This window comes from Watersipora subatra, chromosome 6 (assembly GCF_963576615.1).
Source record: "Watersipora subatra chromosome 6, tzWatSuba1.1, whole genome shotgun sequence".
NCBI classification, from domain to species: Eukaryota; Metazoa; Bryozoa; class Gymnolaemata; order Cheilostomatida; family Watersiporidae; genus Watersipora; species Watersipora subatra.
This window is the reverse complement of record NC_088713.1, coordinates 6,461,950-6,481,514: the sequence shown is the minus strand read 5'-3', so window position 1 is coordinate 6,481,514 and position 19,565 is coordinate 6,461,950. Positions and strand designations below refer to the sequence as shown.

Here is a 19,565-nt window from a genome sequence, read left to right as displayed (position 1 = left end):
TTGAGGTGCACATAGAATTTGCAGGTTATTGCTCAAACTCTAGCCACATTTTGAATGTCCTGTAGTTTTTGGAGATAACTTCAACAATGTTTATCCTCTACTTGCATGCATATTCAATATCTCAACGCAGTGAAAGATAAGTAACATTGGAGGAAAACGCCCCAATCCATATATTTATGTAGTTTTTGGATCGTGTAGAGCTTGGTGTACACTTGTAATTGAATATGATAAAAAGAGGAGTTACAATGTTCGGTGATCATTTTGTAAAGACTGCATGAGTTCAGAGACCAACATGTGTCTCGAAACCAACATGAAGAATTTTTGATATTGCTGGTTTATAGATGGCTTTCTACGTCAACCATGGTTGAAGTGCAACATCACAGATTGAAAGGTTGTCCAACATGCCATCAGCCACAAGTTGCATTCGATAATCAAGTTGATTATATCGCTCTGAATCTATGGATGCTCGCTTCTGTGACCAGCCAAGTATTAGCCAGTATAAGTATATATAGGGATTTCTAAGTCATCTTGTTGGCAACTAGTTTAATGGCTTTATGTACCGGTTTGCATTAACTAAACAAACAATTTTTTTTTAAATGACGAGGACATATCTGAATGAAACTATCAATGATTCCCGGCATTCATGAGCGACGCCTTGAAACATTTCTATGACTTGAAGACGAGCGCATGATGTGAGCTGACCATGAGCTATACCATCTCTATGTTATACAGACAGCGAAGGCACCAGGGGATGATTAATATTCAGCTTGACGTCTTAAAGAATACTTACCTAAATCAAAGTCTTCTTCACCTGTAACTAATAAAGCAATTTTTAAAACTGGTGATTTATTGAGCTTATCCATGATTTCAGACGCACCATCGCTGAAAAGAATGCTGACAGCAGATATGTCAGAAGAATTACTAAATATCTATCAAATAAATTGGCTTTTCAGGAACTTATTTAGCTTTGCAGAAGTAGCATGAATGAGATTCAGTTCAATTATATGACATATTTAACAAGTAAATTATAAGTTATCATACTGGGCTACTGAAAGCCTTAATTTAGTGAGCTTCGTGGTTTTTACTAAGGCTTTCAGTCAATGATGGCACATGCTTGTTATCCTTATGCTCCTTTAAGAAGTAGGCCAGACCTAAAGCATTGAAGTATTAATTTAAAAAAATGGAACGAGAAATAATACTTCAAACTATTTTAGATTGACTATGAGTTAGCATATGATATGCATTTGGTTACATGTGTTGTGGACTTCATGTCACCACTATTAATAGCAGCTGCACAGATGAATTATGTAGCTATTCACAAGTTGTGCATGCCAAAGATCAAGTGAAATTTTGAAATCTTGAGTTGAGAAGGGTCGCTCAATTTTTAGAATGGAATGCTGTGTTAACGAAACTAGAAATTTATAATGTCCTAAATACCAACTTGGAAGGTGAAAGCTATGATTCCGATATGCTGAATATTACAAAATGGGAAAATAGTCTGCATTGTCAAAAACTGAAATACCATCAATGATTTTTTAGGATGACCAACACACCATCTCATAATGTAATCGATGTGCCCATTTGCAGAAATTAATTCTCCAAGTCTCTAAGAGTTTGAAATTTAAGGTAAAGACTGAGTTAATTAGCAGCTGCGGGCCAATGTGATTAACTTCACATAATAGTATAGGATAATAGCCATGCTTTGCACATCTAATTGAATTATGTTGCGAGTATGTTACAATCTAATACCTAAAATGATAAGCTAAACTTTCAAACATTATGAGAGACAGAGATGTGTTTATCAACCAAGCTATCCATAAAACTAAAATATTAATGGGTTTAAAACTTGGTTTGTATTTATAGTTGAATATAATCAGGAGATGAAAGTAGATTACTGTGTTTACTCGTCATTTTGTAAAGACCTGTGCAGACTTATGTGAAGTAAGAACGGTCAGAGTGTTGGAAAAGAAATTAGGAATCCTCAATGTTTGTGGTCCAAAGAAAATTGTTTATGTACAAATATGGTTGAAGTCTATGCTGCCTCATCGATGGTTAAAAAGTTGTCAGGCATGCCATCAACCAATGGCTGCTTTTCATCATCATGTTCGGATTTTATCACTTGTGTATCATTCTCCTCATCACCACACCCTTCAAGCTTGAACGTATCAAGCTTGCTATTTCCCAGTTCATTTTTCACTACACTAGTTTCAGTGACAAACTTGACATCATCATCATCAGCAGATGCCTTCATTGAGACATGGTCATCTTCCCAAAGAAGCTCCTCTTCTGATTCATCTGATTTATCCCACCGGGGCTTATCTTCAACTGATCGCCGGGCTTGGCTATTGGCTGTGTGCTTACTTGACTCATTGGGTGTTCTTGATCGAGCGCGACGATTGGCAGACTTGTTGAGGTTCTCACGCAAATCTCTGATCTTATTACCTTGTGAGCCCTTATCGCCACTACCTTGTAGGTCTTTTGATTTTACTGCCAACCCTGACATTGCTGATGGTTGTGTCTCGGATTTGGGCTCATCCTTAATGGTGCTGGCACCTCCTTTAACACTTTTAGGATCATCAGTTTCTCGACGTATCATATAGCCTTGGTTTCGTCCTTCCTGTATCAAAGCATCTCCCTCATCTAGCATATCAAAAAGCCGATTGTTGTAGTCAGCCACTTTGCTTTCAAGCTCAGAAATGATACCAGATCTTTTTACCTTAATCTTGAGCAGGCCAACAGCTGGCGGTGCATTACCAGGAGTATTATAAATCCATTGGCCGCGACTTTTTAAATCGGATGCGCGTGCAGAAGTTTTGCTAACTTTCTGACCATGTATACCACGCAAAGGTTTAACATCACCTGACCGATTGACAAAACTGAACAAAACCACTGGAGCTGCCCATGACGCATCTTTGGCAATGTTGCGATCAAACTTGCTGACAGGTTCCTTTTTTTCTCTGTCATTTCGAAGCTTTTCATTCAGGCGATCGAGAACATTGCCTGTCTTTGAATTGTTATAAGATGAGACTTCTCTTTGTTTGCTGACCAACTGATCACGCACTTTTTGAGTTACAGCCATCAGAGCCATTTGCGCCTGTTGATCTTGCATCATCTTAACACGACGTTGTTGCTCTTCCTCTCGCTTCTGTTGTTCCATGGCCAGCTTAGCAGCAATTTGTATCTCTCTAAGACGCTGCTCTTCTGCGGCACGCTTCTGAACAGCCATTTGGTGTAACCGCTCTTCCTCAAGTCTTTGTGCCTCTTCCCTCTGCCGTCTTTCTTCCTGCAAACGCTCTTCCCGACGTCGCCGTTCTTCCTCCTGACGTCTCCACATTTCTTCTCTATATCTAGCCTCTTCCCTCTGTTTTTCTTCTCTACGTTTCAACTCTTCTAATCGACGAGCTTCCTCTCGTTTTTGTACAGATATACGTTCCTCTTCAACACGCCGCTTGATGCGCTCTTCCTCGATTCGTCTATCATCATTCTCTTTTTGTGACATCAGTGCCTTTAGCACAGCTTGTACATTACTTGGATTACCACCACCGAGTTGCATGGTGGCAGCAAGCAGCTGCACAGCTGTGTCCATTTCTTTTGCAGGCTTATCTGCACCTCGAGAGGCGAGGCTTGCAGGATGACGTGGAGAGTCCAGTGACTGTGCCATATCAACTAGACTTGGAATTTTAGGAGGAGGATAATCATCTCGACTCCGAGCAGAATATCGGTCATGGTCTCGGTCATTTGAATTTTTTCGACTATTGTTAACACCAAATGAAGAATCCCTACCAAAGCTATGCAAACCTTCTGAACTTGAAGCACTTCGTGTCCCTTCATAAGACCTTTTCAATGAGCGATCACCTCGCTCATCAGTCTTTGATCGCGGAGGCGGTAAATCCCAAGAATCCCCATTATCCATTTTGCGAAAAGGCTTGGGTGGTGTACGCTGTCTCGGGGGTGTGCGGGACCGAGGAAAGAACATATTTTCAACTGCACTAAAGACTTTATCAACCTGCATATTCCAATTCTCCACCAGCTTCGGAGTAGGAGAAATACCATCACTTTCAAAATAGCCTGTGTTGAGGATCATTGTTGCCCGTTCTTTAGAAAGATCTGAAATCTGAAACAGTAAAGGTACTGCAAGCAACGAACCGTGAAAGCACCAAAGGATTAAACATGCAAAGATGTGCTTGGGCCGTGACTTACAATAGAATAGGGAAGCCATCATCAGAATGACAACATTGTATTTGAACTAGAAAAGATCACATCGATGCGAGATAGCCAGCTGGATGAGAAGAATAAAGGAGATAACAAAGCAAGCATTCAATAAGTCTTCTTAAATTGGGTTTTAGAGCATAGCTGTGCTGCCATTGACTACAGATTCCTGCAAAAGGTAAACCGTGTTGGTTGTCGACAGTTTCTCGATTTGCTATTGAGTTGCCCATTGCAACTCAGTTGACAACTATACCAAATGAATGAATGTAGGCTGTATTGGATAGCGAGTTTTGCGATGAAGTTGACAAGTGAGATGAGTCGTGACACCAAGTGAGATGTTGGGGCAACATTCTAAACCTGGATGGAAGACCTGCCAACTGAACCTATTCTGATGCACAAAAATGCAACATTTAAATCGTAAAACAGAACTGATCCTGGTATCTAAAAGAGAGTGTGATGTTCACTTATCATATACGACAAGCGTATGAACACTTTACTAGCTAACAAAGAACGTACAAACGAGAATACCAAAACATGCTCATAGCACCAAACAAACTAGTTACCAATAACAAAAACTATAAAAACAAACTAAACAAAAAAACACAAAACCGCCACAAGATAAAAATGATTGACATACCAAGTCAGTGAAGTAGGGTCCGTTGTAGAGCTTTTTGGCATCCTTTTGGTTAAGTTTGATGCATAAATTTCTGTAGTTGTACATAAGGGAGTTTAGTACACGTTGCTCCTTATCTAGCCCATTTGACATACCAGGTCTAAAAAAGCATAAATCCTTTACATGGCGTAATAGTAATATTTTACAGTAATGCATAACAGTTTTAAATAAAAAAACTATCCTAAATGGGAAATTCATTTCTTGCAGCTAATATGGTTGGGTTATAGCAGAAGTGCTGATGGCTATCATGTAGGCATTAAGAATACTTAACCAGAAGTTGATTGAAAAAAATATTTACAAATTCTGTTTAAAATGTGTTATAGAACACCACTACAGAGACTAATGCAGGAAACAATCTAATTTGGATCGTGAAAAACTGGCTAATTTCAACTTTCATCAAGACTGCAGTGTAAAAATTATACACCAGTATTTTATCATTTGAGCTATCTCATTATTATTATTTTATCATTTAAGATATATCATTATTATTATTTTATCATTTAAGATGTCATTATTATTTATTATTATTTTATCATTTAAGATGTATCATTATTATTATTTTATCATTTAAGATATATCATTATTATTTTTTATTATTATTTTATCATTTAAGATATATCATTATTATTTTATCATTTAAGATTACTATTATTATTATTTATTATAATTTTATCACTTGAGATATATCGCTCAACGGAAGCTGGTTTTGAAAGTATGTGGGAGAATTGACACAAATATTTTTGAACTGAACAAGGCCTAGATCAGGGATGGTCAAATGATTTTGGCAATGATCCACTACAGCCAAACCTGACAAATTAAAAATCCACAATGAGCTGAACGCGTGCCTTTTTCTTTTTTAGCAAATAAAAGGGTGCAATTATTCGTGTATATCTTAAAGCAAGGCATCACATACAACTTTGAAAAAGATTATTAATATACATAACTAAAAATCAGTGAATGAATGTGCTGTAATAAATATATCTGATAACAGTGAGCAAAATGAATGAGTGGGCTTAGACTACGCTTTCTTGTTACTTACAGTAACTCTTACAAAATCATGAAGAAGAGTACTTGGTGGACTGAGCGCAAAATTGTTGTAACTTTATATAGAACATAAGGGAAGTTACAACAATTTTGTGCTCAGCCCACGATCTGTAAATGATTGTTTTTCATAAAATTCATTGCTGAAAACAATGATACACGTAGGTAAGTTGAGGCAAAGTATGTGATCGTCTAGCTAAACTAGTAATCATTGGGTACTTTTCCAAGCCTCCAGGTAATGACTAAATAGATTACCAAAAAAAAAATGTACAAAAAATTTAAACCAAATTTTACAACAAATATTTCAAACAAATTTTTTGAAAGATCCACTAGAAAGATCCGGATCCACCATTTGGCCATAGCTGGTCTAGATCATGGAATTACTAGTTACACTTGAGGCAATCCAACACACATTTACTCAACAACTGCAGTATCCAATAGCATATTAGAATAAACAAAAACCTGAGTTATGACGAAAGGATTGGCACGGAAAAGTATGACTTATTAATATATGATTTCCGGTGCTAAATTCACATTCTTACTGTTTAAAAAATGGTTCAAATTCTTCATTATCTGTTACAGCGTGCGAGCAACCCCTCGAATATCAGGTATGTCTATGGTATGCCTATTTAGCTTACTGCGTGCTGACACTGCGTGTTTTTAAGGGCATTATTGCATAAACAATGACTGTCATCTAGGATGGATATGTCTAATTCCAGTAGCATCGGAACCTTGACAACTGGAAACATGTCCAGTTGCAGAAAGCAATTTCATGTTGGATGCTAATCTTGTCACCATTGGTGGCTTGTTTGGAAATTGAAATTGCTTGACCGCTATACAAACTGAAGTTAACCTAGTTATAACTTCAAATTGCGGTTTTCACTAGATTCTATGACAAACCACGAAGTCACTTGCAAGTGAGCCAGCGTAATCGAAATGACACACGCAAAACACCCAGCAGTTTATAGATTTGGTTCCTACACTAACATAACCTGATCTTACATCTTGTTAAGATTCCAGCCCTCGGAGAGATGATACATTCTGAGGCTAATAGGAGGCATGACAACCCAAATTAAGCGTGCGCCCTCATTACCGAGCAGAGAATTGGCCCACTGCATCTTCGTCTCTAGCAGCTGGGTTGAGTTTGGAGTTATCTCGAGCTTATCTGCAAGAGCATTACAATGATAATGCGAAGAGTCATAAAAACGAGTTCTAGGCTATTGAAGCACAACAGGCCTAACCCAATATCTGCAAAATGTTAACTATTAGTAACTACAAACAACCCGATTCGAGAGGTGAGGAATGTTTTGTGAATCAACTGTTGCAGCCTAGACTGATTGGAAGGGAAAGTGCGAGTCCAATTGGCATGAGTATGGAACAAAAAGAAGTTTATTGCAACAGAATGGACCATTACAACCGACTGTGTACAACAATGGTGGACTGCTCCATGTGAAAAATGAAAATGACATTTGACGAACCAAATTGTGGTAGTTGAAAGAAAACCCGGCAAATTAGTACAAATAACAATGCAAATATTTGATATTTGCACGACTAGCTTCAAAGTTAATTTTTTTTAGTTTTAATTTAATTTAACACCCATAAAATACAAACAATTCGAAATAATACGAAGCAAAAATTTTATATGAAAGCTATACGTCAAGTGGAATTTATGTGAAAGGTTTATGTTATAGGAGAGTCAACTAAGGTGACATGTACCATCTGAATTTTTTGCAATTAGTGGCCTAGTCTGGCGTGGAGCGTGCCTAATACTAAGGGCAAATTTTGATGTAGATTATCACAAACAGTTAAACTACGACACTCACTCTTTCCTTCCTCAACACTTTTGATAAGGACGTCAGTGAGACCAGCCACGATAAGGACATAAACAACATCCTTGGGCCCAGATGTAGACTTGACTTCCTTCAGCTTTTCAACACCTGCAGGGCATGCCACAATTTATTCACATGAGAAGCCATAGTTACTTGACACACTGTTCTGTGCAGTCAGACCAACAGGTCGCATAACAAGGATGTTCGGATAATACACAGTATAATAATACCAACAAGCATTCAATGTTTTAACGTGTAATCCATACGAGAAGGGTTTTCGTGTGAATACTAATAGGTACAAACATAAAGGTTGACTTGCAACAAAATTCACATTATAGTTATTTGGTATCAAAAGATTCACCATATCTTACTCTGCTGTGTTGTAAGTGCAAAATATGTGGAAAAGTGATTACGAGCTCTTAAAAGCTCAAAAACGAACAGTTAATCGCAGCCATCACAAAACCGGCGTAGATTAGAATCTCTTTCCAAAGCGGCTCAAATGTGAAGTAATTGTACAATATGGCTTCTGTTTATACTTTCAAGCAACCTCATTTGTCAAAATATTTTCACAAATATACTTCACGCATTCAATAAAACCATGTCTACTGACCTCACGCGTCTATTTTATCATCATTGTCATGCTGTCACTTTCAGCACTAATATCTTATAACCTACTGTGAAAATTTGTTCAATTTTTTAATCTTAGCTCGAAAGATTGCATATCATCCTCTGATAAACATGACGAGCCTGTTGGTCACCTGTGATAGTCGAAAAATGCTGCAGAAATGGTTTGTGCTATTTGGCGGGAAGTATAGGTCACATGATCAGATTACGACTAGTTGATTAGACCAAATTGAAGCGAGCACTGTAAAGTAGCGAGCATCTATTTTTAATAAGAACTTTCTGGTAAAACCAAAGTGTTTGTCATAAACTAGTGCTATGAAACGTTTTATATTGAGCCTCTTAATGGCCTTTCATTTCATGTCATAACATCACGCGTCAAAACAATAACCACAATGCTAGAGTACGTCATCGAAATAAAGAGATTCCAAACGACGTTTTCGTGATGGCTGCGATTAACGGTTCCTTTTTGAGCTTTTAAGAGCTTGCAATCACATTTCCACATATTTTGCGCCTACAACACATCAGAGTAAGACATGGTAAATCTTTTGATACCAACAACTGTAATGTGAATTTTGTTGCATGTAAACCTTTAAGTGAAGTGAAGGTTTTCTGGACATTTACTGACAATTTTGCTTATGGTATTAGCTGTAGTTGCAAACAAAAAACTCTAAGGATAGGATCATCTATATATACACCGTAATTATTCATATTGAGCTGTAATAGTTACTATGAAGCGTTCATACCATATCCTCAATATAAAGAAATCATCCAACTTCAACTTAAAAAACACGTAATTACTTCATTTCATAATTACAGTGCACCCTCGGGTTATGATGACCGTTATACAAATTTCTTTGCCCTGCGATGTAGAACACGATGATTTTTGCCTTCTCAATACGAAATATTTTTTGTTATACGATATCAACAAATATTTTTCTCGAAATTCAAATTTGGCAGTTGGTGTGCTGATTATGCCAGTATAACAAATATGACGATATACTATTCGCTGAAATCCCTCTAACAATGAAAAAGATACGATGCTTGATTTCGCTCAGTTCGGTATTAGTCGTTATTGTGAAAAAGAAACCGGAAACAAATAGATTAAATTTTAGCCATGAAAAAATTGAAGTTCAGTAAAATAGTTAAAAATACATGTGAACTAAAACTTAGCTTCAAGTATTTGTTTAATAAGCTAAGTTCATTTAACCCTTTCGCAGGCAAGTTTTTTGGGCTATTTGAGACCCCCTGGGCAGATTAGTTTTTTACAAATTAATTAAAATAAATAATCATTGATACACTGTTATTTATGATATTGTATATGCGTATTATGTTTTTATTATACAGGTAAATACAAATAAACATTTACATGTCAAATTTTTATACATGTGTAAGTGTTTCTCCAGCTATAGAAATTTTGGAAGCATTTGCCCTTGCAGAGGCCTACAACACGGTCTTGACATCATGTGCTTATTATTGTTCCTCTAGAGCTTTGCCTTCGCCTATAGTCTTTGGAGAACGCCATGACAGTAAAAGAAAGTTGTTGCACTCTGGGAAAATATTCAGAAAGCAGTAACAGAAGCATAAACAAGCTACAAACAAAAATCTCCATTTTATTCAAATACGTTTTTATTTCGGATTTTTCGTTCGTTTAGTATTGCAAAAACGATCCTTTCTTTCTCAAAACGGCTAATTTTTTGGTTGCTAACAGGGACCAATATATTTTAGTTTACTATTTGTAAAAAAATTAAATAAAAAAGGCAATAAGCTAACCAGAAATCAATTTATAAAAAAACGTTCGTGTGGCAACATAATAGTCGCTTTGCCCATTGACGTCAGTATCACGAAACGAAAACAATATCGTTATGCCTGCTAAAGGGTTGAGTTAAATTCATCATAAATTCATGTTATATGTCTGCTCTCAAAGGTGAGAACTCCCTATGGTACTTACTGCACATAGCACTTTGTAACATTACATTTTATTGCAGATCATAACCACTAAATACACTAAAGTTACTGTAGGTAACTATAGTTACTCAGGTCAACATATTATTTTGTTCCTAATTTTTAATATTTAAAGTACGTATATATAAAATTTGAATGATTTTCACCAAAGACTGTTTGCATTAGATATTTACTATGGATTTCTAGACAAAATTTTTGCCTTACAATGCCAAAACTAGAACGAATTAAATTTGTACGGCAAGGGTCCGCTGTACGAAACAGTAAACAAGGTCCACTGTACTTAACTTTAATGTTTCTAAAGTTTATTATAATTTTGACTGAATCAGAAAACCCGAAGAGATAGCAGGTGCACAATGGTAAACTAGCTATAAATAAACATGTGCCTAAGATGAGAGCAACATCTATACATTAACTTACCCAGAGTAGCAAGCTGCTCGATGCCGGCATTATTGACGATGACCGATGCCCTAAACTTGCTTTTATTTAAATAAGAGCCATAAAAATTGGACAGAAGAATCAAATGACCTTGCGGCATGGTCAAACCAAAGCAACACCTGCAATGTAGACATAACATGAACGAACATTTTGACATACGAGCCAGTCCATAGAATGTGGGTCTCAGAGGTCATTTTGGAAACAGGAGTTGCACTGAAATTTGTGGTTTGCCTAGACATGTATAGAAGCATGCATGTTTAAAATTTGATAACATTTTTATCAACAATACTCAAACTGAGCACTTCCTTTAGCAAAGACACACAGTCAATTTTTTTTGTCAAAATTTCATGACTCTATAACAGCTTTTTAACACAATGCTCAACCCACATTACATTCATTAAATATTTGTTTGGGTAATATTGCGGTTCGGTGAACTCATGACAGGAAGTTCATTACTTACTAGAAAACTTGTTTAATTGATCCATATAAAAGAAATATGTTTGTCATGTCATACATGAAAAACATAAAAGTTGTTGCGAGGTTAATAAATTTGACCTCAAATATTAGTTTACATACTCTCTCATCAGATGATAACACTAATCTACATATCACAAAGTTTCTTTGTTGGCCTTATCAAGTTTCAACAAAGGAATATTTAATTCGGTCACATCATATCTGTGTATGACGTGAACTCACACCAACAATAGACTTTTCACATGTTCAAGTCTTATGGGTAGTTTTAGTCACTTCAGAAAGTTTACACATGGAAAATATGTCCACAAAAACAAGACCTTTTGTGATATCATGTCACACATGCCCTAAATGGGCCTTCATGACCTCAAGATCTGGTCAAATTAAGCTGAGACAGCATCCTCTGGTTCAAAATTTCATGCTCTTTCAGGTGAAACAGTTCAAAGTTGTGTTTTCAAATGGAGAAACATAACTTACTAAAAACCTTTGATTGTCTCGTCATAAACTATAGCTATACCCATAGTCATGTTCACTTTCATGGACATACATTGTTAGTACGAAAAAAGGACGGGTGTATAACTTTACGAAAAACGCCGTTAATACACAGAACCCTAGGAATGAATACCTATGTATTAGTGTGGCATGCAGCTCTCCTTTCAGGGAACATCAAGAGTGACCCCGACTGCCTAAATTGTCAGACCAGCACTCAGTATATATAACTACTGCATAGCCTCTATTTGAACATTGTTTTTTGATTCCCGGAACGTGTTAAGCTCATATGTTGAGATATGACTGTTTTATTTTGTTACAAGAGAATCACAGCCAGGAATGCTAATATAACATAAAATACATAACCAAAAACAAAATTATATTATATTTTACGGAATATATTTTAGTGTGCTGTATTATAAATGAAAATGTATCGTAGTATTTATTTTAGTTTGTTTTTCACATAAAAAAGCTATTGGTCACAATTTTCGTCAAAAGATGTCTGAAAATTTCACACCTGATGCTTTGTCATTCTGACAACACAAAATATTACTACATTACCAGTAGCATTACAGATCAGGTCTGAATATTTTTGTGTAGCTTCCACCAAATAGGTCTACCAGGTTTTATCAGAATTTTTGAATCAATAAGATGAATAGATTCTCATATTATCCTTCAACGCTTATTGTAAAATCGATAAAGTTATAATACTATTACGATTATACATAACAATAAATGTTGTTTTAAGTAACACTGCGTTGTAAACTGTAACTAGCAGCCCTATGCTGCAGCTAGAGCCAATGAAGCACTGGTAAAAACTATACAAACGAATAGCTGCGGCAGAAGCGATTTTCTAACGATGCACTGCCAATGTTTTGCAACTACAAGTACGCATTTGGTCTACTAAGGAGCCGTGACGTATATTAGACAGTTAAGAATTGAAAACAAATTAACAATGTTCCTTCATGTCTTTATACAAGTATCGAGCCATCTCTTTCATAAACCTTTCAGAATACTCGTCATTGAAAGCAAAAATCACAAAGCTCTTGTTGTCAAACAGAATCCTACAGTTCACAGAGGAACCAACCTATATTTATTTTTTAATTATCATCACGGGCAAATATTTTAAGCTTTGGCAGTTAATGTGATTTTCTGTAGACTGAACACCAGAAAGCGCAAACTCAATCTATTTCCTGATAGTAAAACAGATTTATTTTACATACTTATCAAATGACCGTTGAGAGCGCGATGCTTGACCAAATCCAACCTATTTTTTATTTTACTTCCAAACGCGCGTTGAGAGTATGGTCACAACAAATGCCAATATGGCGGATAATGATCGCGATTCAATATTCTTGCCTTTAACGCAGGAAACATGTAGGTATTAGCGCGAAATGCAATGACATGAGAGTTGTCTACTTGCAATCAAAGAAACGATAACTCTTAGACAACTTTACATTTTTTCAAATGAATTATAAATAAAATAATATATTAGAACTTGAAAATTAAAATACAAACAAGCAGAAAAATCATTATTTTCATGATATTGAAAAAATTTAATTGATTTAATGGATTAGCTATAACTAGCGGTTTGCCTATTGAAAACAACCGCTGTAAAGTCACTTGTGGAAAACTTTCCAATATTTAGAGACTTTGAAAATTTCAGCTGATGAGCTAGACACTAGACAAGCATACTGATACCCAAGTGTCTAAAAACCCAATATCTGGTGGTTCTTTATATGAAACTAAACATGCAAACATAAAATGACAACCAGTATCGCTCAAAAGATGCTTAGGCAATCGCTGAAGAGATAATTTCTTCGTTCAATTTGTATTAAAAGCTTTAGAAGAACGTAAATGAGTCATAACACAAAATTTTGCTTGATATTAAAATAATAGTGACGCTTAAAAGTAAACTAAGATTTAGTATTCTAACATTTTGCAAAGTATGAATTTTGTTATCTAGTAACTAGCAATGTGGTCAACTGAGTACACGATTTGATATGCCAATTACTAACTGTATTCAAGCATAGACTTTGGTTTTTTTAGGCTAATAGATCATATGTCAAGCATTTTAAACATGAGATGTTACATACCATATTTTTGGCCTAGTGAGCACATTTATGATCTTTGATACGCCTATAATATACATGTGTGTGCATAAATACATATGGCCATATATATACACAAAAATAAACAAATTGTTTTCTCACCCGTGTTAAAACCTAGGCGGGTGGTCACATCTGCACAAACTCAGGTTTTCTACCAAAGACCTAGAAGTTTGAGCACTCGTCTCAAGATCTTGACGTTCCCAATAGCAAGCTTTTTTGCAAATCTTATGTTCAGCTGTAGCCGGTATTTAGCCAAGCCACATTTGATTTGCAGGAGTTGCTGCATCTGATGCTCCAATGACTACCGAAATTACAGTTGCTCTTACATGTCAGGAAAGGGGAAATATTTCTCCCCTTTTTCCTTTTCATTGCTAGTTATAGTGTAATTATTGGGTACTGCTATATCTGTACTGCTATATAGTAGCCCTGTTGTTTTACTGTTCCCCCATAATTTTTCTTGGTTTGCCAAAACATGCTGGTCAGTCTGGATGTAGACGTCTCAGAGGAGCTTAGCATGACCATTCACATTGATGTTCTTTAGAGCTTTTCGCTAGTGTTGCCATTTATAAGCTACTAGCTGCATTACCCGTCTACAGGAATAGATTCACATACAGCAAGGGGTTTACTGAGAGTTGTTTTTCATATTGTAAAACAACTCCAAATATGCAGTTTACTGAAATTGTTTCCCTGATCAGACTGCATACACATATGCAGTCAAACATATCAATAATGTTGGGGAGAACAATGGAAATCTGCAATGTGTTTGAAAGTTAGTCTACAATGCATCAGTCTCAAACCACTCAAATCGGAGTTGTCCTATTTTTGTACAGAGAGCTGATAATGAAATTGACATTGCTAGGCAAACTGAAGTTTTTCAAACAGGCTGTATTGAAAGATTTTGCACATTGTAAAAAATTCTACAAAACATTTTGCTATTACCAGCATTTATTGAATGGAGACTCCTACATGCTTAAAACACTAATCAGGGCTCACCAGTTTTTCGTCTATAGTCTGTATATTGACATGGTATATACAAAAAGTGTACCAGTAATTTGGTTGTGTTGATAAAATTTACTATCAGTAAAATTATGCGTATAACACCACAGACAGTATGATGTCAAGGTAGATACAGCATTAGCACCTTACATAGTAACACAATGCCAACATGATAGCCATTTTATGAGATACAATAAGACAAACGAATGCATGAAAATATATGCATGTTTATACTGAAAAAAATGTTAGAATACTGCATGTGGATAATATGTAGGTATAGCAAAACATGAAGGACAGCATGACATGACAATAACATAACGTTAATTCAATGCAAGCATGACATAACAATAACACAATGTGAATTCAACGCAACACTTGGGGATAAACAACATCTTTTGTTTTTCTGATGAATGTATGAACAAAAGTTTTCGACTGGCCGAGCAGCTGCTGTAGTTAGTGCATCTTGCTGTTGTCGCCGTTGAATCTGCTTTAGAAATTCAGCTCGCCGAGCAGCTGCTGTAGCTAATGCATCACGTTCTTGTTGCACGCTGCAACTGCTCAGTGATTTCTGCACGTCTGGCAGCTGTAGCAGCTGCTCTGAGCAGTTTGAGTCGCTGCTGGATCGGCTCAGCAGTCTCTGCACTTCTAGAAGCTGCACCATGTATTCTGGCCTGCTCTCGATGTAGCTGTGTTTGTTCAGCAGTTTCTACTCTTCTAGCAGCTGCAGTAGCTATTCTGTTTTGTTGTAGGCGTAGCTGTCTTTGCTCTGCAGTTTCTGCACTTCGAGCAGCTGCAGTAGCAGTTCTATTTCGTTGTAGGCGTAGCTAGGTTTGCTCTGCAATTTCTGCAGTTCTAGAAGCTGCAGTAGCAGTTCTGGCCTGTTCTAGCTGTAGCCGTGCTTGCTCAACAGTTTCTGCTCGTTTAGCTGCTGCTTTGTGAATTCGGTCTTTTTCTCTACGGGAATCAATCTGTTTTTGCGTTTCAGCAGTAGAGTAGGCTTTTTGTGAGGCACCGTACTGCTCCAAGAGATGATCGTTTTAATTGGTAAAACTTCTGATTTTTAGGTTATTTGAGGTATATTTTCAATTGGGAGCATTTCTAAAAGTGAATGAGATGGTGTGCTTTTTTGTAATGTACCCTGCTCTCTTTCTTCTCACCGTCGCCTATCGCAACGCTCGGAGTACCCATGCAAGTTCTGTAGTAGCTGTAGTACTCATAGCTGGAAAAAAGTAAAAGTAACTCAGATGCAGAAGGAAATGAACATGTTTACTATCATGAACAGCGGAAAATCTAACGTTTTTAAGCAGTGGATGTGTGGCAATTCATAGTCAATACATCATTGAATGAGTACCTTTTTTGAAGTAGAAATTTAGTAGGTAAAACACTGTAGCAGTACAAGTTCTGTAGTAGCTGTAGTTTTGTAGTACTCGTAGATAAAAAAGTAAAAATATTTCAGCTGCGGAAAGAAATGAACATGTTTACTATCACAAACAGTGGCAAATTCAACGTTTTTAACCCTTTCATCGAGGTAGACTAATTTATGTGTTTTCTATGGCCAACCGCCGTAGATGTATTTTTGCGACTTTCCCAGCAATTGCTAGTAACTGAATTTTATTATTCGTTGATAACATAACCAACGATCTTTAGGACTTTTATGGTAGTGACAGTGTTGTCCTAAGTTTTCTCTATAAAATTAACTTAACATTTAATTTTAAATCTTTGTTTGGGAATTTCCAACTTGAAAACGAAATCTTTTTGTGTAAGTTCTGTAAACGCCTCCAAGTTAGAAAACAAATAACTACTTATGTTGATGACATTATAGCCGATTCAGATTTTTGTGAATACACAGATAATTAAAATAGCAATATCAGCACCGACTCTGATGGTGGTGAAAGTAATGGCTTTGTAAAAATAAGAAACATTGTAGAGAATCATTTTAGCTTAATAGTTTCACATCGCTTTATCAATGCACAAAGTATAGATACAATGAATTTTTTGCATAGCAGTGTTTGTTAACATGTTGGCAAAATGAAATATATAACCAAAACAAACCTTCTTGCCAATGTATATATCGGTGGCACAGGGAACAATGAGTATACAGCAAGCTCTTGAGGGTTTTCTATCAAAAGAAATGTTCACGTGTCTTGTGATTGGTCAGCTTAGTTAATTAATTTCATTGGTTCTCAGATTGTTTGTAAATAGGTGGGCATGTTAACGCTTATTAAAATGAATGGATCGGTAGTGCAGTCTGTGTATTCATTATGCATTTACCAAGGAGTAAAAAAGATTGTACAGGTATAGACACATTGCTGTATTGTACATATGGATTGAGTGTGGAAAAGAACATTTAAATTCAATCATAACCAAATACAATTCATAATAGAATGCTTTGCCTGACTATCACAATCCCATCTCTTACTGAGCAACTTAATTGACAAATACTTTAAAAGTTTAACTTGTTTTTGGAGCAAGAATTGTGGAGATGAAAAGTGTCCAGGTTCCATCCAAAGGTAAATAATGTGTATGATCTTAGCATGGTATAGCATCAATCTTTAAACACAGTAGTTACATGTGTAGGAAATGACATTCTTCCCAATGGTGTAGCCATGGAAGACCCCAACATATTGGAAATAACACCAGCTTTCAGTGAACGCATTCCACCCGCTCTCTTTTTCTCTGCCATGTCAGGCTGAATTCGGAATAAACTTGAAAGTCCAGAAATGAATTCAAACCATGCAGATTTCCAGAAAAATGGAAATTGGTGCACACTGCTTTATATATATTTTCTGCCTGTACATGTATATATAGGCAGAGAAATTATATATATATATTTTTTGCAGAGCTTAATTGCGGATACTATAGATTAACGATCTTAAGTTGTGGTAAAAGGTGTCACTACCACAAGCTCTTTGGTCCATGGCACTCCTGAGCCCGGATGGTAAGACCCAGTCGTCACCCGGCAGGTGCTGGCGCTGAGAATGAACGGCGTTCTAGATGCACGTTTCCACTACCTGATATAGATGGATGGGCAGAGCGGATCCACCGAAATTGCGCATCTTCTCGCCTCTGCTTGGTGGTAGCCTTCTCGGTGCTTGGCTGCCCCAGTCAAGGTGGACAGTTGATACACCCATCATCGAACACTGGGCGAGCGGTGTGAGAGTTTTGCGACTCACCTTAGGGAAAGATAATGCCTAACTCGAGCTCAGCCCCACCGCAAGAGCGCCGCCCGGGCCCCCTCAACATTGCTTCCCACAGATGGGCCGACCGAATAGCACCCACCATAGTCTCGGAACATGCGCCATATTGCCCAACCACGGTCAAGCGTGCAGCGTGATAGGACCTTAAAACCATGATTAGTTAACCCTAGAGTACGCAGAAAACCTGCGCCAACCGGGCTCACTGCCCCTCTCCAGTTTGAGGGTTGCACTGCCAAAAGAGACTGCCCTTTCACTCCTTGCCCATCGGGTGACCTCTGGGCAATCATACATCCTGACCTTTTCCTCATGAGCCTTATCAGGATCCCATCCATTTCCTGTGATGGCTCTCTCCAACACGAATGCTTGTCCATCCCGTCAGGCTATTAAGTCAGGTTTACGGAAAGTTTGGGCAAAGGGGATGATGGGTTCCTCTCTGCAGAGGTAGCCCAAATAACGCAATCTCAAAATGATGTACTTGGTCACGAGATTGTGTTTTTTTACTCGTAACCCATGCGTGAAAGTGCAGCTCTACATCACATGACCTAGAGTGGCTCGATGACCGGGGCCACAGTGTTGGCAGGTGTCAGAAGGCCAATCAAACACCGCCTGGCTGAAGTGGGCACTAGGTTCATCTTTAAAAGGATTCCCCTAATAAATTGTGCACCACTTCGGCCAACCATACTGTTCGACGACAGCCAATGGTGAGCCTGTGGTACTAGATCGTGGTAACGCAACCCACGACCATCCACTGACTCATATTATAGCTTTTCCTTGAAGCCTTTGACGGGCCGCCAAGCCCTGCGAGGCATTCCGGTATCGGGGCCAACTGAAGAATGTCCCTCTGAGACACCCGCACTTGACTGTCGGAAGAGACAGTCAGCGGGAGGGGGTCTAGATAAAACTGGGCGCAGGAAACGCAAATGCATTTCCCCCACTGGCTTTCATTGAAGAGCCAGTGCGATACCCGGGCCTCATATCCGAAAAGCTTAGAGAGCCTCGTCTCTCTCGCCTCGGACAACATATATTATACATTAGCTGTACTACCCGGCGTTGCCCGGGTAATAAAAAAGTCTTTGGACAGAAAATTTATTTGTACTTAACATGTAACAACATTTGCTATTCAAACTTTCAAACTAGATATCATGAGAAAAGTGTTTTGTGTAAGTGAAATAAACTAATAGAGAAAATAAAAACACCTGGAAAGGTTTTCAAATTTTGTTAAACAACTGTAACTGTCAAACTTCATATCATGAAGAAAATGTTTTGAGCAGGTCAAATAAGTTACAAAAAATAAAACAACTATTAAAGGGTTCAAATATACATGTGAAATAATTAGCAAGTAATAGCTAAATCAAGTCAGTTTTGCTACGATTACAACAAAGAATGATTCGTTAATGGTACAATTAATAAACATCCCGTATATGTTGAATTAATAATAACAATTCTTGTATAGAAGAGTGTGTTTAACCCTTACACTACTGTCCATGTCCAATTTAGCTATCGGCCTACTGCCAGCCATTTTACTGAA

At 37.2% G+C, this 19,565-nt stretch overlaps 1 protein-coding gene across 1 annotated transcript; it reads right to left on the bottom strand.

Annotated features, from left to right (window-relative positions):
• Positions 1-1,151: 1,151 nt before the first annotated feature.
• On the bottom strand, positions 1,152-13,057 carry LOC137398549 (uncharacterized). The gene is made up of 6 exons (XM_068084673.1): positions 12,957-13,057; positions 10,756-10,892; positions 7,747-7,860; positions 6,926-7,088; positions 4,847-4,982; positions 1,152-4,114 (listed from the first exon to the last, which is right to left on the bottom strand). The coding sequence occupies exons 2-6, from the start codon at positions 10,871-10,873 to the stop codon at positions 2,033-2,035; spliced, it is 2,613 nt and encodes an 870-aa protein (XP_067940774.1). The 5' UTR covers positions 10,874-10,892; positions 12,957-13,057; the 3' UTR covers positions 1,152-2,032.
• Positions 13,058-19,565: the final 6,508 nt, after the last annotated feature.

Coding starts and splice junctions, on each gene's coding strand:
- LOC137398549 (XM_068084673.1), bottom strand. CDS start 10,873: ATGCCGCAAGGTCATTTGATTCTTCTGTCCAATTTTTATGGCTCTTAT. Junction 7,089..7,746: donor AAGTGTTGAGGAAGGAAAGA/GTGAGTGTCGTA, acceptor ATGCTCTTGCAG/ATAAGCTCGAGATAACTCCA. Junction 4,983..6,925: donor GGCTGGAATCTTAACAAGAT/GTAAGATCAGGT, acceptor ATGCTTTTTTAG/ACCTGGTATGTCAAATGGGC.